General features: G+C 50.9%; 3 protein-coding genes across 3 annotated transcripts; all 3 read right to left on the bottom strand.

Annotated features, from left to right (window-relative positions):
* Positions 1–7826: 7826 nt before the first annotated feature.
* On the bottom strand, positions 7827–12220 carry LOC136291693 (mas-related G-protein coupled receptor member A1-like). Its single transcript, XM_066186838.1, has 3 exons — positions 11420–12220; positions 10546–10549; positions 7827–7945 (listed from the first exon to the last, which is right to left on the bottom strand). Exons 1-3 carry the CDS (start codon positions 12218–12220, stop codon positions 7827–7829), a joined length of 924 nt encoding a protein of 307 aa, XP_066042935.1.
* A 2186-nt stretch (positions 12221–14406) lies between these two features.
* Positions 14407–15448, bottom strand: LOC136291692 (mas-related G-protein coupled receptor member H-like). The gene is given in 5 exon segments (XM_066186837.1): positions 14407–14823; positions 14861–15015; positions 15018–15085; positions 15133–15166; positions 15169–15448. Coding segments are annotated over 5 exon segments (834 nt in total). The 3' UTR covers positions 14407–14526.
* A 2961-nt stretch (positions 15449–18409) lies between these two features.
* LOC136291691 (mas-related G-protein coupled receptor member H-like) lies at positions 18410–19399 on the bottom strand. The gene has a single exon (XM_066186835.1). The coding sequence runs from the start codon at positions 19397–19399 to the stop codon at positions 18410–18412; it is 990 nt and encodes a 329-aa protein (XP_066042932.1).
* Positions 19400–19905: the final 506 nt, after the last annotated feature.

Raw genomic sequence — 19905 nt, 5'->3', positions numbered from 1 at the left:
AGGCCTTAAGCACTTCTGCCTTCTCCTCAACTGCAGTTACTAAGTTCCCTCCTGCATCCAATAGAAAACAAAGGTTGGTCTAATCCTTCCTTTTACAATTAGCATATTGGTAAAAAAGATTTTTTTATTATCCTTTACAGAAGTTGCCAAATTAAGCTCAGATTGAGCTTTGGCCTCCCTCATTTTTTTTTTCTACATGCCCTAGCAACTGCCCTAAATGCTTCCTGGTAGACATCACCCTTCTTCCAGAGATGACACAACATTTTTTATTCCTAAGTTCATTCAAAATCTCGTTACCCGTCCAGGCTGGACATTTCCCTTGTCGACTCATCTTTTGGCACACAGGGACAGCCTGTTCCTGAGCCCTCAAGATCTCTGGTTCGAAGCATGCCCACCTTTCCTAGACTCCTTTGTTCTTAAAAATTACTTCCCAAGAAACTCTCTGGAGAAGCCTCCTGAAGAGGTCAAAGTCTGCCCTGCAAAAGTCCAATATAAAAGTCTTGTTGATACTCCTCCTAACTTCACCAAATATGGAGAACCCTACAATTTCCTGATCACTGTGCCCCCAGTGGCCTCCAACTACCACATCTCCTTCCAGCCCATCTCTATTTGTAAACAACATGTCTAACACAGCCCTACCCCTGGTGGGCTCACTCACCAGTGGCAACAACAAGTTGTCCTCAATACGTTCTAAAAACTTCCTGGACTGCCTCTTTTCTGCTCTATTAAGTTCCCAGCAGATGTCTGCTAGGTTAAAGTCACCTACAAGAACAAAAGCTGGTGCTCCTGAAACATTCTCCAGCTGCTTATGGAATAGGTTGTCCACCTCTTCTTCCTGGTTGGGTGGATGATAACAGACTCCCAAGAAGATGCCACCATTATTGGCCTTCCCCTTAATTCTCACCCATAAACATTCAACTTCATCATCACTAGTTGCAATATCTATGGCATCAAAAGCCTTCCTAATATAAAGGGCCACCCCTCCACCCCTTCTGCCTTTCCTGTCTCCTCTGAAGAGCCTGTAGCCATCCAGCACAGCGCTCCAGCCACGTGCGCCGTCCAACCACGTTTCTGTGACAGCGACCACGTCACAGTTCTGCTGCTGCCCCAAGGCTTCCAGCTCTTCCTGCCTATTACCCATGCTACATGCATTAGTGCACATGCACCTCAGCTGGGTTCATGACTTCACCCCTACCTTAGGTTCATCACCCTTGGGCCTGCCCCCAGATAGTCCATCCCCTTCCCCCTTCAAACCTAGTTTAAAGCCCTCTCAATGAGTTCTGCCAGTTCATAAGCTAAAAACCTACTACCCTTTCCAGAGAAATGAAACCCATCCGCTTCCAACAGGCCAGGTGCTGAAAAAGTTGCCCCATGATCAAAGAACCCAAAATTCTGCTGATGACACCAACCCATGAGCCACTTGTTGATAGTGTGAGTTCTCCAATTCCTCTCATCATACTTTTCTGCCACTAAAGGAAGGGATTGAACAGAACACTCTCTGTACTCCTGCCCTATCAACCACTTAACCCAATGGCCTAAAGTCCCTTTTTATTGCCTTTGCACTTCTCTTTTCAATTTCATCACTGCCAGCCTGGAGTATCAGCAGTGGGTAGTAATGAGGGGGCTGCATCAGCCCAGTAAGTCTCTCAGTAATATCCTGTATCCCAGCCCCAAGGAGGCAGCAGACCTCCCTGTGGGTTGGGACTGGTCCACATACGGGGCCCTCTGTTCCCCTCAGAAGGGAGTCACCCATGGCGACTACTCTTCTTTTTAATGGTAGAAGTAGTAATCTGTCTGACTGATGAGGCATAACTGGGAGGCTCAGTGGGCATATCAATCTCTCCTACATCATCTAACTGACCCTCTAGATCCAGGGCCTCACACCTGTTCTGAAGTGGCACCTGGCTAGGTGATGGGGTTGGGGGAAATTTCCATTACCGCCCCAAGTAGGAACCCATTTCCACTCCTCTTCATCCACCAGGTGTCCTCCTCATGCCTGGCAGTGGGAGGCATGAGAGTCCTCTGAGTCTTGGTGGGCCTCTCTTAAGGATGGAAAGACAGAACTCCACTAATGTATTTCTCTTTCACTTTCCCGAATACTCTTTAGTCTATCAACTTCGTCCCTGAGCTCAGCCACCAACAAAAGGAGATCATTCACTTGCTCACACCGCATGCAGACTTCTTCTGCAACTCCCCCTGATGCCACTAAGAAGCTCAAACACTCCTCACAGGAATGGGTCTGCACAGACACATGCTTCTTGGGGCATTCTACCTGGCTGCATACACTGTCACTAACTGCAGTTTTGGATCGTGTACCGACCGTTACTAAGAAAAATCAAAAAAATCACCAGCAGAACTGCAAACGAAAAGAAAAAATCTTCAGCCCTGCCTGGGCGAAGTGCCCCGCTCCTGTTTGCCCGCTCCGGGTGGCCGCGCTCCCTAAAGGCTCTTTTAAAGAAGCCCCGCCTGAGGCTGGAGGGCAGAAACGTCTTCCTGTGCCTGCGGGGCGGCTGAGGGGGAAGAGTGACCCACGCCACAGCAATTTTGAAAAGACTGTTTGGGAGGGACTCACGGTGCAACAGTTTTGGCAGGATTGCTGCTCGTGAGATTCGAGCCACACAGGATAAATTCATGGAGAACTGTCTCCCGTGGGAGAGACCCCATGACATAGCAGAAAAAAAATCCTCTTTTAGAGAACAGAAGATGATCTCGAATAATGAACTGACAAAACCCCCATGGTCTGTCTCCCTGCACTGTCGGTGGGAAGGAGGGAAGAGCTGGGGGGAAAAAAGGTGTTTAAAAGTTCTATTTTACTTCTCATTATCATCCTTTGACTCTGTTAATAATAAATTTACTTAATACATTAAATTTGAACTTTTTTTGGTTTTTTTTACTCCTAGTGTGTTTTTTCTCCCAGTCCTGGTCTGAACTCATGAGCCCTTTGTTAATTCTTGTTTTCCTCTCCTCTGCTCAGCTGAGAGAATGTGACCGAAGGGCTTTGGTGGGCGCCTGGCATTTGGCCAGTGTCAAACCACGACATGCTTGCAGCCTGGTTATCAGCATTAGAGCCCACATTACCTACTGCCCATCCCCTTGATGATGCAATAAAAGCAATAGGAGACCTGATTTTGGGGTTCTGAGGTCCCCTTTCCAGCCCTTCACCAGAGCTCATCCTCCTCCTCCTCAGTCTTGGGAATACTTGTGGTTGTTTTTGCCTGATCTCACCCCTTTGCAAGCAAGGACAGGTTACCAACCTGTCCATTAGACCAGGTTGCTTCAAACCCCATCCAACCTGGCCTGGAACACTTCCAGGGATGGGGTGACCAGATCATCTCTGGGAACCTGTGCCAGGGCCTCAACACCCTCACAGGGAAGGATTTCTTGCCAATATTGCACCTAACCCTGTTCTCTGGCAGTGGGAAGCCATTTCCCCTTGTCCTGTCACTCCATGCTCTTGTCCAAAGTCCCTCTCTGCAGCCTCTGCAGCCGCTCCTTCTCCTCTCCCCCCACCGAGCCCACAGGGCACAGCTCCGCAGTCTCCGTTCTCTCCCCCTTCGCCGCCGCCTTTCAAATCGCTCCTCCTGTTACACGCGCGGCTTCACCGCTCGGGCTTCAGAGTTTCTCCGCGTCCCAGTTCGGGGACCCCGCGACTGCGTCCCGTCCACCTTGTGTGACCAACCCCTCTCATTTCTCGTCCTCCCCAGCCGTCACCATGACTGCTTCGCTTTCCTCCGTCCCCCGACAGAGCCTCTCAGCCGCCCACAACCCTCTCTCCGGCTCTAGTCCTGCCGCACAGCCACACGTGAGCTTTGCGAACTCAGAACAACCCCAAAACAAGCCCGTATGCAACCCTCTTTCGTTTGTCACATTGTCTTCGCCGCTGTTTCCTGCATGTAACCGGCTCTCTCAGCCTTTGTGCCCGCAGCTTCCTGCACCACCTCCGCTATCAATGTAGTTTGCAGCCGCCCAGGCACCTTGCCGACCCCTACCCGTTCTGTAACACCGGCACACCCTCCCCCCACTTCCTTTTCCGGCACAGCAGCTGCTCGGAACATCTCAGCGGACTGCCCCCGTTCCCGGAGCTGCTGGCTCTGCTGATCCTTCTGCTGCTGCTGAACCACTGAAACAGGGCGAGGGAGTTTCCATTGTTAACAATATGGGGAGTTTTCAGACTTTTTCTAATCCTCGGCTTGGACAGCCAGCCCAAGTGCCTCAGGCCGCAGTCACGGCACAGACGCAGCTGATGCTCATGGCACAGATGCCTGTCACTGCTCCTGCCTTAGGAGAAGCTAAGACACTACATGCATCTTCTGCACAAATACAAGACACTGGAATAAGCTCAAAGAGTGGTCCTGTCTTACCTAACTCTGCTCCCACAAATTTAACACAGAGTCCTGATTTGCCCTAATCCAAACCAGAGGCTTCCTCGGTTTCTGAAAAAGCAGGGAACCCTCCGGGAGACAATTCCAAGACTAATTCACCATTCTTAACTAATTGGTCTGATATCAAATGAAATCTTAGACAAGATAAGGATTCTGATTCCTCAAATGAAAAATTCCTAGCCATGCCGGTAACATATGGTCGAAATAATGGAAATCCCCTATATGAGCCCATGTCACATCATGATACTAAAGAACTTAGACAAGCAGCAAAGGATAGTGGACTGACTTCTCCTTCTTTTAATAATGTGGTGAAAAGTATTTTTAATTCTTATGAGCTTGTTCCAGCAGATTGTCGCAATGTGGCTTCCATGATTTTATCCAATTGCAGTACATCCTGTGGGACTTGGAGTGGAGGAAGCTTCTCAACAGGTTAGTTGAAGATTATGTGGGTACTCCTTATGCTTGTTTTACCATAGCTCACATACTCAGAGATGCTCTGCATGAAAAGCCCGAAGACCAGGCAGGTGAACTGCCTGGGGTTGTGCTTGAAAATCTAAAGAATGCTGCTAGAAAAGCCTTGCTCACTGTTGAACGAGCAGGTAGTCACGTGAATGCTTATTCCAGAATAATGCAAAGCAAAACTGAGGCCTGTGGTGCCTTTCTAGATCGGCTAACAGAAGGTCTTGAAAGGCAGTGTCCAGATGAGCAGACACACCCCTACACCCTTAAAAGCCTTGCTTTTACTAATGCAAATGATGATTTTGAAATCACATTTTTGTTTTCTAGTTATACAGTGTATTTCTCTAATTAAGCTCTTTGATTTGTCCCTATACTTTCTATATGAGTGGATCCATTGCTGTTTCTTAATCCTCAAGTATTTTTTAGAATTCCGGAAAGAAATATCTGAACTTCATTGACAGCTTCCTATGAACTGCTAGTCTTGTGATTTCTTCCAGTTAGCATCTCTATGCTGAAAGAAACTTCAGAGAAAACGAGATTGTGTATGTTTTGATTATTTTTTGTCCTAGATCTTCTTTGTTTACTTTATACAAATGTGTCCTAACAGTTTGCTGTGTTACAAGTGTTTTATAACCATTATTGTTGAGAGCCTTGTTTTGAAATATATTAAGGGACATCCCTCTAGTTTACAGCCTGGATCTTGGCCATGTCCTGACTCTACCTAGATGGGAGATTTACCAACAGACCCAGGTGTTTTCTGTATCAAAACAATATTGGAGTTATTTTTGACTTGACAATCGGACCTTATCAATATGACAGCTGTACTCAATTTTAAAATAACCTTGGAGAATCATGATCGGGAGATGATTTCTCTGAATCTTAACTGATTTAAGGTGAAGATTCAGCTGCTGCAGACCCTGGGTGATGGCAAAATATTTTAGACAGACATTGATAATCATCTACTTTTATATATGTTATTGATTACATGTATTATTTAGCTTATCTTAACTTAAATTTCTTGTTTTATTGCATATGCTGTTTTGTTTTAAGAAGGCTTATAAAATGCATAGTATGTTCTTAATTTTTTGAACTGCTCCTTGACAGATCCTAATTCCTCCACTGTTAGTTATTTCAGAAGAAATCTGCAACAACAGCTCAGGTAGGAACCCCTGATGCTGAAACCTAACTAAAATGGATTCCAGAGAAGAACGTGAAGTCGTGTCACACACAAGAATGCACTGACAGCTCCTTGAGCAGAGCAGCAGGAACACAGATGTGAGCAGCACAGAGACCACAGGTTACACTAGACGTGCTGTGTCCCACCTGCGAGGACTGTGAACCTGTCCCTTGCAGCTTCACCATCCTATGGGAAACACTAAAAGTAAAAAGGATTTTTAGGAGCTGAAGAATCAGGCCTCAGACAGAAAAAGCTGAGAACTCAGAACATGCTGCAACTCAAAAAGTTTGAAACTAGAAAAGATATAGTAGCATGACAAACAAGGACATGGGAAACAAAGGTTGAGTTTCTAGGTATGGCTTGAATAAATCTTAACACTGCAGAAAATATGTGTCTGACAAGATAGCAGAAAGTCTTAAGCTTAATAAGGGTATTGTGTATTGTTAATAGAAAAACATACAAACGAACATTGTTCCAAGCAGTTTTACGTCTGCTGTAATTGATTGGTTAGAACAACTGTCTGTAAGCTTTAACAATATGTTATTGGATGAAAACCTTTTCAGATGCTTTGTAACGAAGAAATCTGTGGCTGCTGCTGGCAGGCTGTGAGCTGTTGGCTTTTCCAATTGTCTCTACCCCTGTAATGAGACTGATGCTTCATTAAAGACTGAGAACAGCCACCCCGGCACCCCTGTCCTGTTCGTGCCCAAAGCCCCAGCACACCATCCGAGCCTACTGAGGGAGAGGCCAAAGCCAGGGCAGAGGAAGAATTTCTGAAGGCACAAAACCACCAGCAAGGATATCAGTAAAAACCATTTCTAATATTAAGCAACAGCACAGCAAAGTGTGTGTGTTTGTGTGTGTGTGTTCAGGTGCGTGTGACAAAAGACAAAAGGACCCTCACAAAAGTGAGGGTAAGGAAGAAAAGGAAAATGGCCTAAAACCTTTACAGCACTCCAACTCAACAGTACTTCAGTTATGCATTAAATTTACCAAATCAACAGAAGAATAACTCCTAACGGCATTTAACCTAATTTATGCCTTATGCTTCCTTACAGGCCTGAGTTATTTGGATCTCTCTGGTACTTAAACCCCGGAGAGAGCAGCATTTCTCCCACATATGCCACAGCAGATGCACACGTGTGTGCACACAGACAGACAGACAGTCAGTGCAGGGTCCCAGTGAAATGCTCACTCTGGATCTGTCTGCATCTCCTCACTGGGCCAAGGGCTGAGCCTCGAGCAGGGGGGGATCGGCCCAGGACCCCTCTGTGTTCAGGGATCACTGAGGGCAGCAAACGGGAGAGATCCCAGCTCAGAGAGGCCCCACTCCCAGGGAGGTTCTGCTCAGCCCTGCTGGGGCCCAGGAGAGCTCCAAGGGTCTCCTTTTGGAGCGCTGTCCACAGGGCCCCAAGCCATGGCCTTCACTCACAACAACATTTCACCTTGGCCACACTCTGGGCGGGAAACTTTCTTTGGAAGTGTGAGAACAGGGATGTTGTGCCATTCAGGGAAGTAAAATAATTTCCAAGGGTGTTGATAAAACCCCAGAGGTGGTTGGACAGCAGCAGTTCCTGGGAGCAGAGGGTGTTTGTGATCAGAGGCAGAGGAACTGAGCCCAGGGGCTGCTCCTCAAGGCTGAGGCCTGAGGAGTCTTCCTTAGATCTCAGAGCGGCCTGGAAAAGGGGAGGGGACACACCAGCACAGGGAGGGGGACACTTCAGAGATTTATTTATTTGGTGCCTTAAGGAATGCCTCAGCCACTGTCCCAGGGTCCTTCAAGAGTGCAGTGGGAGGAACCAACACACTCAGACCCCCGTGTCCATGGCAGGATCATTGCTGTGGGCAGCGTTTTCTTCTGGTTCCTCAAAGACACTTTGGAGGGAGAGCCGGAGGGACCCCACGGAGCAGCGCCTCCAGCACCTCCCTGCCAAGAAGCAAGTGAAGGGATTGATGGAGCTGTGGATGGAGGCAAGTAGGAAAGCCACCTGGGAGGGCACAATGATCTGGCTGAGCTCCTGCAGGAAATTGCAGAGGCTGGGGGGCAGAGTGAAGAGCAGAGTGAGGCAGACAACAATGTCAAATCTCTTGGGTTGATGGGAGCCACACTTGACCTCAATGAGAACGATTGTGCTGGAAATGAGCATGGCTGGAGCAAAGAGCAGGAAGTTGAGGTGTACATGGAGATAAGAGACACCCAGCAGTACTCAGACAGCAGGAACATGCACAGGGAAATCGTTGTGGCAAAGATGAGAGTGATGAAGAAGGCCCAGAGCAGGGCATTCATCACCTTTGACAGGAGCTAGGGATGGTGGCAGCAGTGCCAGAGCGGGCAGTGGATGGACCTGCTCATCTTGGTGCTGATGAATGTCAGCATGTACAGCCACATGCCACAGAACACCAGTGACACCTGGAAAAGCAACCACACAGAGAGTAGGGGCAGGATAGCAGAGCAGGACATGTCCTCCAGCAGGAAGAGCAGAGTGGTACCACTGGGATCACCTCTGGGATGAAAATCCTAAAGCGGCTCCTCCCAGGTCAGTAACATGAAGGAGAAAATGCCCGGATCACCAAGACCTCCCCAGTCCCATCCTTGTCCATGGCTCCTGTCCGTGCCCTGTCCTGGTGCTGCTTCCCAAGGCTCGGGGCAGTCACAGGGAAGTCAGAAATTGCATCTTTGGCTACATCAGAGTTTCACTGCCTCAGTTTTTTTTCTTTTTTTCTTCTACAGAGCAAGTTACTTTTGTCAAAAGCACCAAATGAAATATTTTGGAAATCTCTTCTCATTTCTTCCTGATTAGAAACATGCCTTCCCTGCAGAATGTCCCATTTTCCAACTGCCTTCCCTCTCCTGACAGCTTTCTACCATTCTTCGTGTCACTGCCCTAAGAGGTCATGGTCCCTCCAGCAGCAGAGGGCTGCTGGTGGTGCCGGTGGCACTGGGATGCTGGCAGTGCTGGCAGCGCTGACGAAACTGCTCGGTTCTTCTCAGAAGCATTTCGCATTCTGTGAAGAGCTCCGTGATCATTGCCAAAACCTGCCCTGGGCCCAGGGACGCTCAGCTGAGCTTCCTCGCTCTATCCCGATCCCATCGTCATCCCGGCTCCCCTTTCCTGCTCCCTGTCCCCATGCCGTCCTCATCCGTGCTTCCGCTCCCGGTTCTCCATCCTCACCCCATCCTCTCCCATCCCGCAGCTTTCCCGGCCGGCGGCGGCTCCGCTGCTCCCAGCGCTTCTGTGGGGCTCTGCTGCCCTCCCGTGGGGCGAGTTGGGATTGCCGGCATCCCGACCCCTCCGACTCTTTCCTGACTCTTCCTGACTTTTCCTGACCTCCTCGGACACCCCAGACCCGCCCCGGGCCACCTTCCACCCCGACAGCCCCGCTCCACCCGGGACCCTGGCGGTGTCCCTGCTCCTCCCGACCAGAGCGTTCCAGGAGCCGGGAGGGAGAAGGAAAGCCCTGCTCCCGTGTGCTCCCCTCAGAGCATCCCTCCCAAGTGTCGCTCCTCCCTTCTTCTCCGGGATTACACCTCGAGAGTGTTTGTTCCAAAAGAGTATTTGAGATCGCTGAAAAAATCACCACCAAGAGGATCTGTAAAAACCACGTTTAATATTAAGAGACAGCACAACTGAGTTCATTGGCCAGGTCCACTCTGACACTGACCAGATAGGCAGAGCAAGGAAAAAAAAACCACACACACACACACACACAAAAATCCAGTCAATCAAATCAGAAATATGACATGTGTATGGACACAGACATAGAGGCAGTGCAAGGTGCCTGTGAGAAATTCCCCTTGGAGGCAGTGAAATGCTCACTCCAGGTGCCTTTGCATTCTTGGGTTTCTTCTCCACTGGCATGCCCACCCAGGGACGCCAATTCTCAGGTTTCTTCTCCACTGGCATGCCCACCCAAGGATGGCAATTCTCAGGTTTGGTTTTCTTTTCCTGAGATTCAGGTGGTGGTTCGAGTGGGCCTTTTTTGCCCTTTGAAGGCCCCGAGTCAGATGCGAGAAAAAAGTGGAGTCTTCAAGGTCTTTTTCTCTTTGGTTTCTCGCGTTGTTTATTATTTTCTTATCTTACAATTTTCTCTGTGCCCGGCCGAGATGTTCACAGCTGCTTGGACACAGGACGACTCCCCCCGAGATGGGAGGTCGCTGCCTTTTATACAGATAACTACGTGTATATTATTTACAATTATGTGCCAATGCCTATTACCTATACTAAAGGGGTCAACTCTACTCTGACCCAATCTCCTTTAACTACTTTGTGCCACCGTCACCAGAAGATGGAGGCCAGGGTAGAAGAAGGAAGAACTCAGGGCAACACCCTAAATCCTCCATCTTGTTCCCCATGCACCTACATACTAAGAATCCTAAAACTACAAAATTTTCCACCCTGTGACACACTACACTACTGTCTGTCACATCTTTGTGGCTTGTAATTCTTCTGTCAGTGTTAGAAGCTTTTTTCCACGGACTGCAGTCAAAGACGGTGTCTCTCTGGGCTCTGTGCCAGGGTCTACAACCCGCCTGTACAGATTCCAGACCCCCCTGTACAGATCTCAAACCCTCTTGCTCGGGTCCCAGACCTCTCTGCCGAGGTCTGTAGCCTCCCAGGGTGCCCAAAGGAATGCTCTGGACTCCAACATTGCATCTCCTCATCAGGCAAAGGGTGGAGCTTCGAGGAGTGGGGGATCAGCCCAGGATCCATCTTTGTTCAGGGTTTCTCCAGGTTCAACAAACGGGAGAGATCCCAGCTCAGAGAGGCCCCACTCCCAGGGAGGTTCTGCTCAGCCCTGCTGGGGCCCAGGAGAGCTCCAAGGGTCTCCTTTTGGAGCGCTGTCCACAGGGCCCCAAGCCATGGCCTTCACTCACAACAGCGTTTCACCCGGGCCACACTCTGGGCGGGAAACTTTCTTTGGAAGTGTGAGAACAGGGATGTTGTGCCATTCAGGGAAGTAAATTAATTTCCAAGGCTGTTCAGTAAAGTCCAGCGGGCCCTGGACAGCAGCAGCTCCTGGGAGCAGAGGGTGTTTGTAATCAGAGGTGCTGAGCCCAAGGGCTGCTCGTCAAGGCTGAGGCCTCACAGTCATGTATCAGATCCCAGTGCACACCAGCACAGGGAGGGTGAAACTGTGGATATTTATTCATTGGGTGACTCAAGGAATCCCTCAACCACTGTCCCAGGGTCCCTCAGGAGTGCAGGGGAAGGGATCAACAGGCTCAGACCACTGTGTCCATGGTGGCATCATCGCTGCAGGCAGTGTTTTCTTTTGACTCCTCAAAGACCCTCTGGAGGGCCTTCCTTACGGACTGGATGGAGGAGTGCCTCCTGCAGCTCTGTATGGAGCAGTGTCTCCAGCATCTCCCCACGGAGTAGTCTCTCTTCCAGCTCCCCACCAAGAAGTAGATGAAGGGTTTGATGCTGCTGTTGATGCAGGTGAGTAGGAAAACAATGTGGGAGGACACAACGGTGTAGTCGAGCTGCTGCAGTAAATACCAGAGACTGAGGGGCAGACTGAAGAGTGCAGAGAGGAAGACAACGATGTCAAGCCTCTTGAGTTGCTGCTGCTGGGAGCTGGGCTTGAGATGAATGAAGAGGACTGTGCTGGAAATGACCATGGGTAGAGCAAATAGGAAGAGGCTGAGGGCGTACATGGAGAGGAGAGCCATCCGGCAGTGCTCCTGCTCGTGTGACTGGCACAGGGAAGTCACTGTGGGATTGACAGCGATGACAACGAAGAGGAAGGCCCAGAACAGGGCATGCATCACCACCCAAAGCAGGCGCTCAGAAAGTTGCCAACCACAGAAAAACAGGCAGAGGATGGACCTGCACCTCTCGATGCTGATGAATGTCAGGCGATAGAGCCCCATGTTGTAGGAGAACAGCGACATCTGGAAAAGCAAGCTCAAATACATCAGGGGCATTATAGCAGAGCAGGACACCTCCTCCAGCAGGAAGAGCAGGGTGGAGGGGACCATGAAGATGAGGAAGAGGAAGTCAGTGATAGCCTGGTTGAAGATGAAGTCAGTGATGGCATTAATGTGGAGGAGCCAGACGACAGCAGCATTCCCAGCCAGCCCACAGAGGCAGATTAGCAGAGTCACAACATGTATGGCCATGCTGCTAACGTTTATCCCACACAGACCAGATTCATTGGTCGGTGAGGTGAAAAGAGGGGACACGGTGCTCACCTCCATGGATGGATGCTGGGCAGGCAGTGGGATGTGGCCCCTGGCTGTGGTCAGAGTGGGTGGGGAGTCAGTGCTTGGAGAATCCCAGGATGGACCATGCGGCTCCTCTGCAGCTCCCTGCAGTGGGAAGGATTCAGAGGAGAGAAGTGAGATGTGCAGGGGAGGAGGGCGGTAGAAATTATGGGGTGGGAGAGGGAGGTGGGAGGGTTGGGCTGGTTGGCAGGGGATTGATAAAAAACAGAGAATAAATATTTTCAACTCCCCTGAAGTTGCTCAAAACCTAAGTGGCCAAAAAGATAAAAGAATGTAAAGATGTGGACCCAGGGTGATAAACATGGCTGGAACCAGTGCAGAAACAAATTAAGAGGCCTCCAGTGGTTTTGGGGCAAGTTCTGTCACGAGAAGCAACAGCGCATGGCCAAAGCAGAAGTTCCAGGCAAGGTCACCTTTAATATCACAGCACTCAGTGAATATGACCACCAGGCACTCCTCTGAATGATCCTCCAGGAGCATCAAAGGACTCCAAGAATGAAATGGATGCATGGAAATTAGTTCTAGGAAAATGGTGTTTATGTACTACATAAGAAAGACTTTTAAATGGCTGTGTTATAGTCATTAAATACATAAATAATGCATAAAACTCCTGTTGTAAAGTCTCACCACAAACAGAAATAAGGAGAGGTCATTCCATGTGTCCTGCTGCCTGATATTTCATATGAACTTCATTCTGTTTGATTTTGGTATCACTCCTCATCCCCATCTCTGCCCCACTCTCCATTCTCTCCCCTCCCCTGCCCTCCCCTCCCCGCTCCCTGGCTTGAAGCCCTGCCCGTTGGGCTCCACTGCTCTCCAGTCAGGACATTTGGGATTAGCAGCATCCAGACCCTTCCTGACCCCTGCTGCCCCCTCCAACACACCCAGATTCCCCGGGGCCGCCATCCCCCCTGACAGCCCCGCTCCTGCCCTGCTCCACCCGGGACCAGGGTGTCTTGGTTTAGGAAGACAGGTATTTGCCAGGTAAAAAAGCTGGAGTTTCCTTTTGAATGGAGAGTGTTACCCCCCCCCCCTTTTTTTTTTTTCCAATTATAAATTTACAATCAGAGGCTCTTAGGCAAAGATTTGGGAAATAGGAATAGCAGTTCTTTACTAGTATGTATTACAACACAAACAAGAAAAAAACCCCAAACAACTACAGCATTAATAACAAAAGAAAACAGTACCAAGAACCTTGAGGGCTTTGTTTCACAAAACCCAGGGCAGTTTGGTTTCGGTGTCCCTGCAGGATCTTCAGAGCACCAAGCTGAAACAGTGGAAAGTCTCGGGCTGGTAGCTGGGATGGCAGGGTGTCCCGGCAGGCAGGGGCAGGATGTCCCGGCAGCGCAGGGGGTGCAGGGTCACACTGTAGCAAGAGGAGCAGCGCCGAAGAAGCTGAAGGCGAGGTAGAGCCGGCCCAGCTCCCATGGGTGGCAGAGAAGGCTCAGGATTCAGGCCGAACCGGTGATAGTAGATTGCCCAGGACCGGATCCCTTTGGCCACAGTGAAACTCTTCCAGCCAGCAACAGCCGTTCTCTCTCTCCCCGAACACCTGAAAAAGAAGAGCCCGCGGCTGGGCTGTCTCAAGCTCTGTCTTTTACCTGCTTTATCTCCCCCTTCCCACTTTGTCCACCTCTTTGTTTCGGATAAGTACTCTCAAGTATCCAACACTTGGTCTCCTTGGTAACTTATGGGGAAAAAATTCTTTAGAGAAAGAAGGAACAAACCTAACCCCCAACACAAGGACATCTTTGCTGTGACACCCTCGGAGCGGCCAGGGGGTGATGCTGAGCCCCTGGACCATCCTGTCCGTACCGGCTGTGCCGGTGCCAGCCCAGCTTTGGGCACTTGGGATCATGGCTGCTCCAGGGAGCACAAGCCATGGGTGTGTCCCCCTCCCTCCATCCACATTCCTGGATGGCAGCAGGGACCAGAGGAGGCCGTGAAGAGTTGAGGAAGCTGTTTATTGATATAAGACCAAAGTGGGATGCAGGACCCAGGTGCCAGGGAGGATTTTGGGATCACAGCCTTGAGAGGCACGATCTATTTGGGGGATTAGTGTTCTAGGAGGCATGAGGGAGAAGGGAAAGTCATGTTCCAATATGCTCCCCACAGAACATACCTCCCACATGGCCCTTGGGAATGCCCCTGCTCCCTTCTCCTGCAGGAATAAAAGTGGGAGGGTGATTTGGTGGATATTTATTTATCAGGTGCCTCAAGGAATCCCTAAGCCAGTGTCCCAGTGTGCATCATCAGAGCAGAGGAAGGGATCAACAGGCTCAGACCGTTGTGTCTCTGGTGGATTCATTGCTGCTGGCAGTGTTTTCTTCTGGCTCCCCAAAGACCCTCCAGAGAGGGTCCCTCCTGAGGGACCCCATGGAGCAATTCCTCCAGTATCTCCCTACCAAGAAGTAGGTGAGGGGTTTGATGGTGGTGTTGATGCAGGCAAGCAGGAAACCAGCCTGGGAAGGCAAAATGGTGTAGCCAAGCTGCTGTAGGAAATTCCAGAGGCTGAGGGGGAGAATGAGGAGGAGAGAGAGAAAGACAACAATGTGAAGCTTTTTGGGCTTGCCCTTCTCTGAGCAACATGCGTCCTGAATGCAAGAAGAATACTCTGGAAATGAGCATGAAGGGAGCAAAGAGGAGGAGGTGGAGGGTGTACGTGGAGATGAGAGGCACCTGGCAGTGCTCTTCATGAAACTGGCACAGGGCAGCCACTGTTGGATTGAGAGCAGTGACAGCAAAGAAGGCCCACAGCAGGACCTCATTACCATGCACGGCAGGCACTTGTAAAAGGAACAGCAGCAGCAGAACAAATTCAAGGCTTGAGAGCTGACCCTGTGATGAGGATGAACACCACATGGTGCAGCCCCACGCTGAAACACAAGAGTGACAGCTGGTAAAGGAAGCCCAAGTACCCAAGGGCACCATTGCAGAGAAGGACACCTCCTCTACAAGGAGACCCAGTGTGGTTGGGAGCATGAGCAGGAGAAAGAGGAGGGCAGAGACTGCCAGGCTGAAGATGAAGTCGGTGGTGAAGCTGACGTCGAGGAGGCAGAGCACAGCCCCAGTCCTGGTCAGCCCACAGTGGCAGATGAGCAGGGTCACACTGTGTATGGCCACACTGGTGATACCTATCTCACACAGATCGTCCCCTTCAGTGGGTGAGGCGGAAAATGGGGACACAGTGGTCACCTCCATGGATGGATGCTGGGCAGGCAGTGGGATGTGGCCCCTGGCTATGGTCAGAGTGGATGGGGAGTCAGTGCTTGGAGAATCCCAGGATGGACCATGCGGCTCCTCTGCAGCTCCCTGCAGTGGGAAGGATTCAGTGGGGAGGAGTGAGATGTGCAGGGGAGGAGGGTGGTGGAAATGGTGGGGTGGGAGAGGGAGGTGGGAGGGTTGGGATGTTCAGCAGGGGATGAGGAGGAAAGCGCAGGGCAGAGGAGGGGGGAGCTGGGGAGGGCACTGCGGTCACCGGGAGAGGGTGACAGGAAGAGAGCAGCTGCTGGAGGAGAGGGAGGTGGGGTAGAGAGGAGGGAAAACATTCCACTGACCTGTTCCCAGTGGGGCAGCGGCAGGCAAAGATGGTCTGTGCAGATCAGCGGTGCTTCCTGGTACCTCGTGCTCCTTTGGGATCAATATCCTAAAGCAGCTCCTCCCAGGTCGGTAACATGAAGGAGAAAGTGCCCAGATGACCAGGAGCTCCTCACTCCCATCCCGCTGGCTCCTCCCGTGCTCTATCCTGGTTCCCAAGACTCGGTGCGCTCATGGGGCAGTCGGAGTTCCACAGCCTCGGGGTTATTCAGCTTGTTTGTTTTTTTTTTTTCCTCCTACAAATCAAGTGGTCTTTTTCTTTGTTGTGAGAAACGACGCCTCACTTCTTAAAATTTTAAAAAGTTCATTTAACTACAACCAGGAACAAAACAAGCTCCAGAGGCACAGCCAGACGCAGCCCGCCAACAACAGTAACAAGCATTAGATGCCCTCGGTCACCCAACCCCACATCCATACATATCCCACTATTCCCACACAGCTCCTCCCTCGTCCCGCCTTCCCGGAGCTTGTGCACTCCTGCCTTCGACTGCCCGCAGTGGTCCCAGATCAGCGTTGCAACTTTCAGCACTAATACAATACTCATATTAGAAACACTCCAAACCTTACCAGAGCTTCTTTTAACATTATAACACAGATAATATTCGTTCAACATTTTCGAGAGCCAATCGCCATACCGCCTGTTTATAGCATTTGGGAATGGCTTCTCATTTCCCCCTAATTAGAAACTCTCCAGGAGAGTGTCTCATTCTCCACCTTCCTTCCCTCAACTGACAGGTTTCTAACATTCCTCGTTTCTCTTCCCTGAGGGGTCACTGTCCCTCCAGCAGCAGAGGGCGGCTGGTGGTGCTGGTGGCACTGCAATGCTGGCAGTGCTGGCAGTGCTGGTGAAGCACCTGGCTGCTTGTCACAAACAACTCCCGTTCTGGGAAGGGCTCCAGAATCCTTGCCAAAACCTGCCCTGGGCTCATGGGAGCACCCCTGGGCCATGGACTCCCATTTCTCTCAGTGCAGCGCAGGCTCCCACAGCCCAAGGGAAGGACAGTAATCAGTTGCTTGCAGCCAGCTTGTCAACACTTAGAGCCCACCCGAATTACTGCCAATCCCCTTGATGATGCAATCACAGCCATTAGAGACCAGGGTGCTGTGAACCCCCTTCCAGCCCTTCACCAGAGCTTCTCCTCAGTCCTGGGGGCACTCGTGGTTGTTTTGACCTGATCCCATAGTGTCCCTTTGCCAGCAGGGACACCTTCCACTGTGCCAGGTTGCTCCAGGCACCATCCAACCTGGCCTTGGTCACACGGTGGGGCAGCCACAGCTTCTCTGGGCAACCTGTACCAGGGTCTCCCCACCCTCACACGGAAGGATTTCTTCCCAACATCCCATCTGAACCCAGCCTCTCTCAGTGGGAAGCCATTTCCCCTATGTTCTGTCTCTCCATGCCCTTGTCCAAAGTCGCTCTCCACCTCTCCTGGAGCCCTGTCAGCCCATGAATCATGAAGTGTTTGCCCTTGGAAAGACTGACCTGGTGAGGGGATGTGAGATTCCATAGCTGGGGATACAAACGCAGTGTCAGCAGGGAAGAGAGGTGACAATTCTGGTCCCAGGGCCACCAGACGTGCCAGTTTCCAGCAGGAGCATCCCAGATACTTCAAGCATGTCAGCCTGGCTAGGAATCATCTCACTCCAGCTTTCTAGGAATTCCTTGGAATTCACTGTAGGCTGCTGTCTGACTCCCAAGGGAGTGTAGAAGATGACTCCAAAGAAACCGCTATCTTTCTAAGAGTTTTAGCCAAGAGAGCAGCATTGATTTGCCTCTGGTCAGAAGAAATGACATTGCTGGAATCCTAAATCATCCCTCTGCTTTGTGCCTGTGCTCCAGCTCACACACAGAATTTATTTTATTCCGTGAATCCTCTTGGAAACTGCGTGGTGAAGGTGAAGTATACCACTGAAATTGTGGTACACAAGGGGCAAAATTAGATTTGAAACAGAAATCATAGGTTTTGTCCTGCAGGGTTCTTAAAATCCACCTGTGGAATGAGTGAGTGCAATTTGAGCCCATTCAAAGACAAGATTTCAGGATTGGGGTTGCTAAGAGGAACCTGACACAGAGACAAATTGCTTTTCCCAAAAGGGAAGAGGAGCTCTTGGAACTGTGAACAGATGGTTCATCCCAGCCATTGCAGGCACCAGCCTTAGGAAGAACTGCAGTATGTCCAGTCTGAGACAGGTACCTGCCCTCCTCACAGATAAGCCAGAAGCTTTAGAATGGGAAAAACTAAGGGAATGAGCCAATTTTTGGCACTGTTGACCAGGGACGAGCTCTGCAGCAAACCCCAGATGTGGTTCATTCAACAAAATCTGGGGGCAGAGTTACCATGCTGGAATAAAACAAATGAAATAAATGCAAATCCAAATCTGATTTAGGGGTCATAACAAAATGAAAAAGATCAACACATCAGAGTTTATTCCGTAGGGCCAAGGCAATGAAGATCATTCCATGGGGAATACAGGAACGGGACTGAGCTCACATGCCATGTGCTCCCATACTTCTGTCTGTCTCTAAGGTGCCACATCTTCGGGTGCCACATGTCCAGAAGTGCTTCACAGGGCTGTCACCCCCACCACAGTGTCCCCAGGGTCGTGGCTCCCCGCGTCACTCCCAGCTTTCTCCTCAAACACCCTCCGCAGAGCCACTCTGACGGAGCGCTGGAAGCGGCGCCGCCGGCAGCTCCCCACCAGCACGTAAATCACCGGGTTGAGGGTGCAGTTCAGCAATGCCAGAAACAAAGAGGGGTCTTCTGGGAAAAAACTACCAGAATCAGGGAGATTGATGAAAACCTCCAGGCTGAAAGGGATGCCAAAGGCAAAGAACAGCAGCACGTTGAGCAGGATGGCCACAAAGAGCTTCCCCGGCTGCCGCCTCTGGGAGCCACAGCAGAGCTTGAGGAACAGGAGCAGGTTGGAAACCAACATCATCAGGGAAAAAACCACCAAAATGGCCAGGGCTACATGTGCCACGATGGTCTCAGAGTCCTTAGTACAGATGTAGGTGACGTAGAGGGAGGACACCAAAAGCCCTGCGAGGGCCCAGAGGGCCCCGCTGACAAGGCCCGAGAGGTGCAGGGGGCGATGGCAGCGGTACCAGATGGGGCAGAGGACGGAGACGCAGCGCTCCACGCTGAGGGCTGCCTGCAGCCCCAGGCTGCTCAGGTCAAACAGGTGGCACAGGAACCCAAGGACAAACACAAAATGCCGATAGTGATGAATAGAAGGCCACAAAGATGTGCAAAATGCTGCTAAGGTCAGAAAAGCCAACAGAAGCAGGAGAAGCAGGAGGAGCAGGGAGAAGTCAGCAACAGCCAGATTTAGGGCGTAGACGGTGAAAGGGGTCTGCTTTGTGTGGAAGCCCAGAAACCACATGACCACCCCATTCCCTGCCAGCCCACCGAGGGAAATCCCCAGGCACACTCCTGCAAAGGCAATCAGGCTGTAGGGAATGCTCGAGCATGGATCTGGGATAAATTCCTCCAAGTCCAGGAAGCTATAAACTGTAATATTCATGGTGAAGTTTGTTGTGCTGTTCTCCTCCATGGTGAAATGTCCTGCTTCCAGCAGCTGCCTTCTCCCTTTCCCACCACCTCCTAGGGAGAGACAGGAAACCCGAGGGAAATAAGGGACATCAGTATTCCCAGCACTTCTCATCTGTCCACACAGCCCCACACCAGCCCCAGGAAGAACCCGCACCCCTGCAGTGCCCAGGACAGGCTCCCACCCTTCCAGCCCTGACCCTGGACAGGAGGCATCTTCCACCAGTCCATCCCTGGTTTCCTACCTCCAGCAGGAGCAACGCTGTCACAGCAGCACCCGGAGAAAGGACTTCAGGATGGCTGCTGGAACCACTGGCTGTGGTTCAGGCTCAGCCCTCGTGCGTGGCTGCAGCCCTTGGCCCAGAGATCACATCCCATGGTCACAGCCTCCTCTCACAATCTCCCCACATCGGTGACAGCTTCCCCTCACATGTCCCAGGGACAGAGATCTTGTCAGGAGGAGGTGGCCACATCACCCCCTTCCTCTGCCACTCTCCAGTGTCATCCCAC

The sequence above is a fragment of the Chamaea fasciata genome, unplaced genomic scaffold (genome assembly GCF_029207755.1).
Source record: "Chamaea fasciata isolate MVZ Bird 193981 ecotype frontalis unplaced genomic scaffold, bChaFas1.0.hap1 SCAF_7, whole genome shotgun sequence".
In the NCBI taxonomy this organism is placed as follows: Eukaryota; Metazoa; Chordata; class Aves; order Passeriformes; family Sylviidae; genus Chamaea; species Chamaea fasciata.
This window is presented reverse-complemented; position numbering and strand designations above follow the sequence as displayed.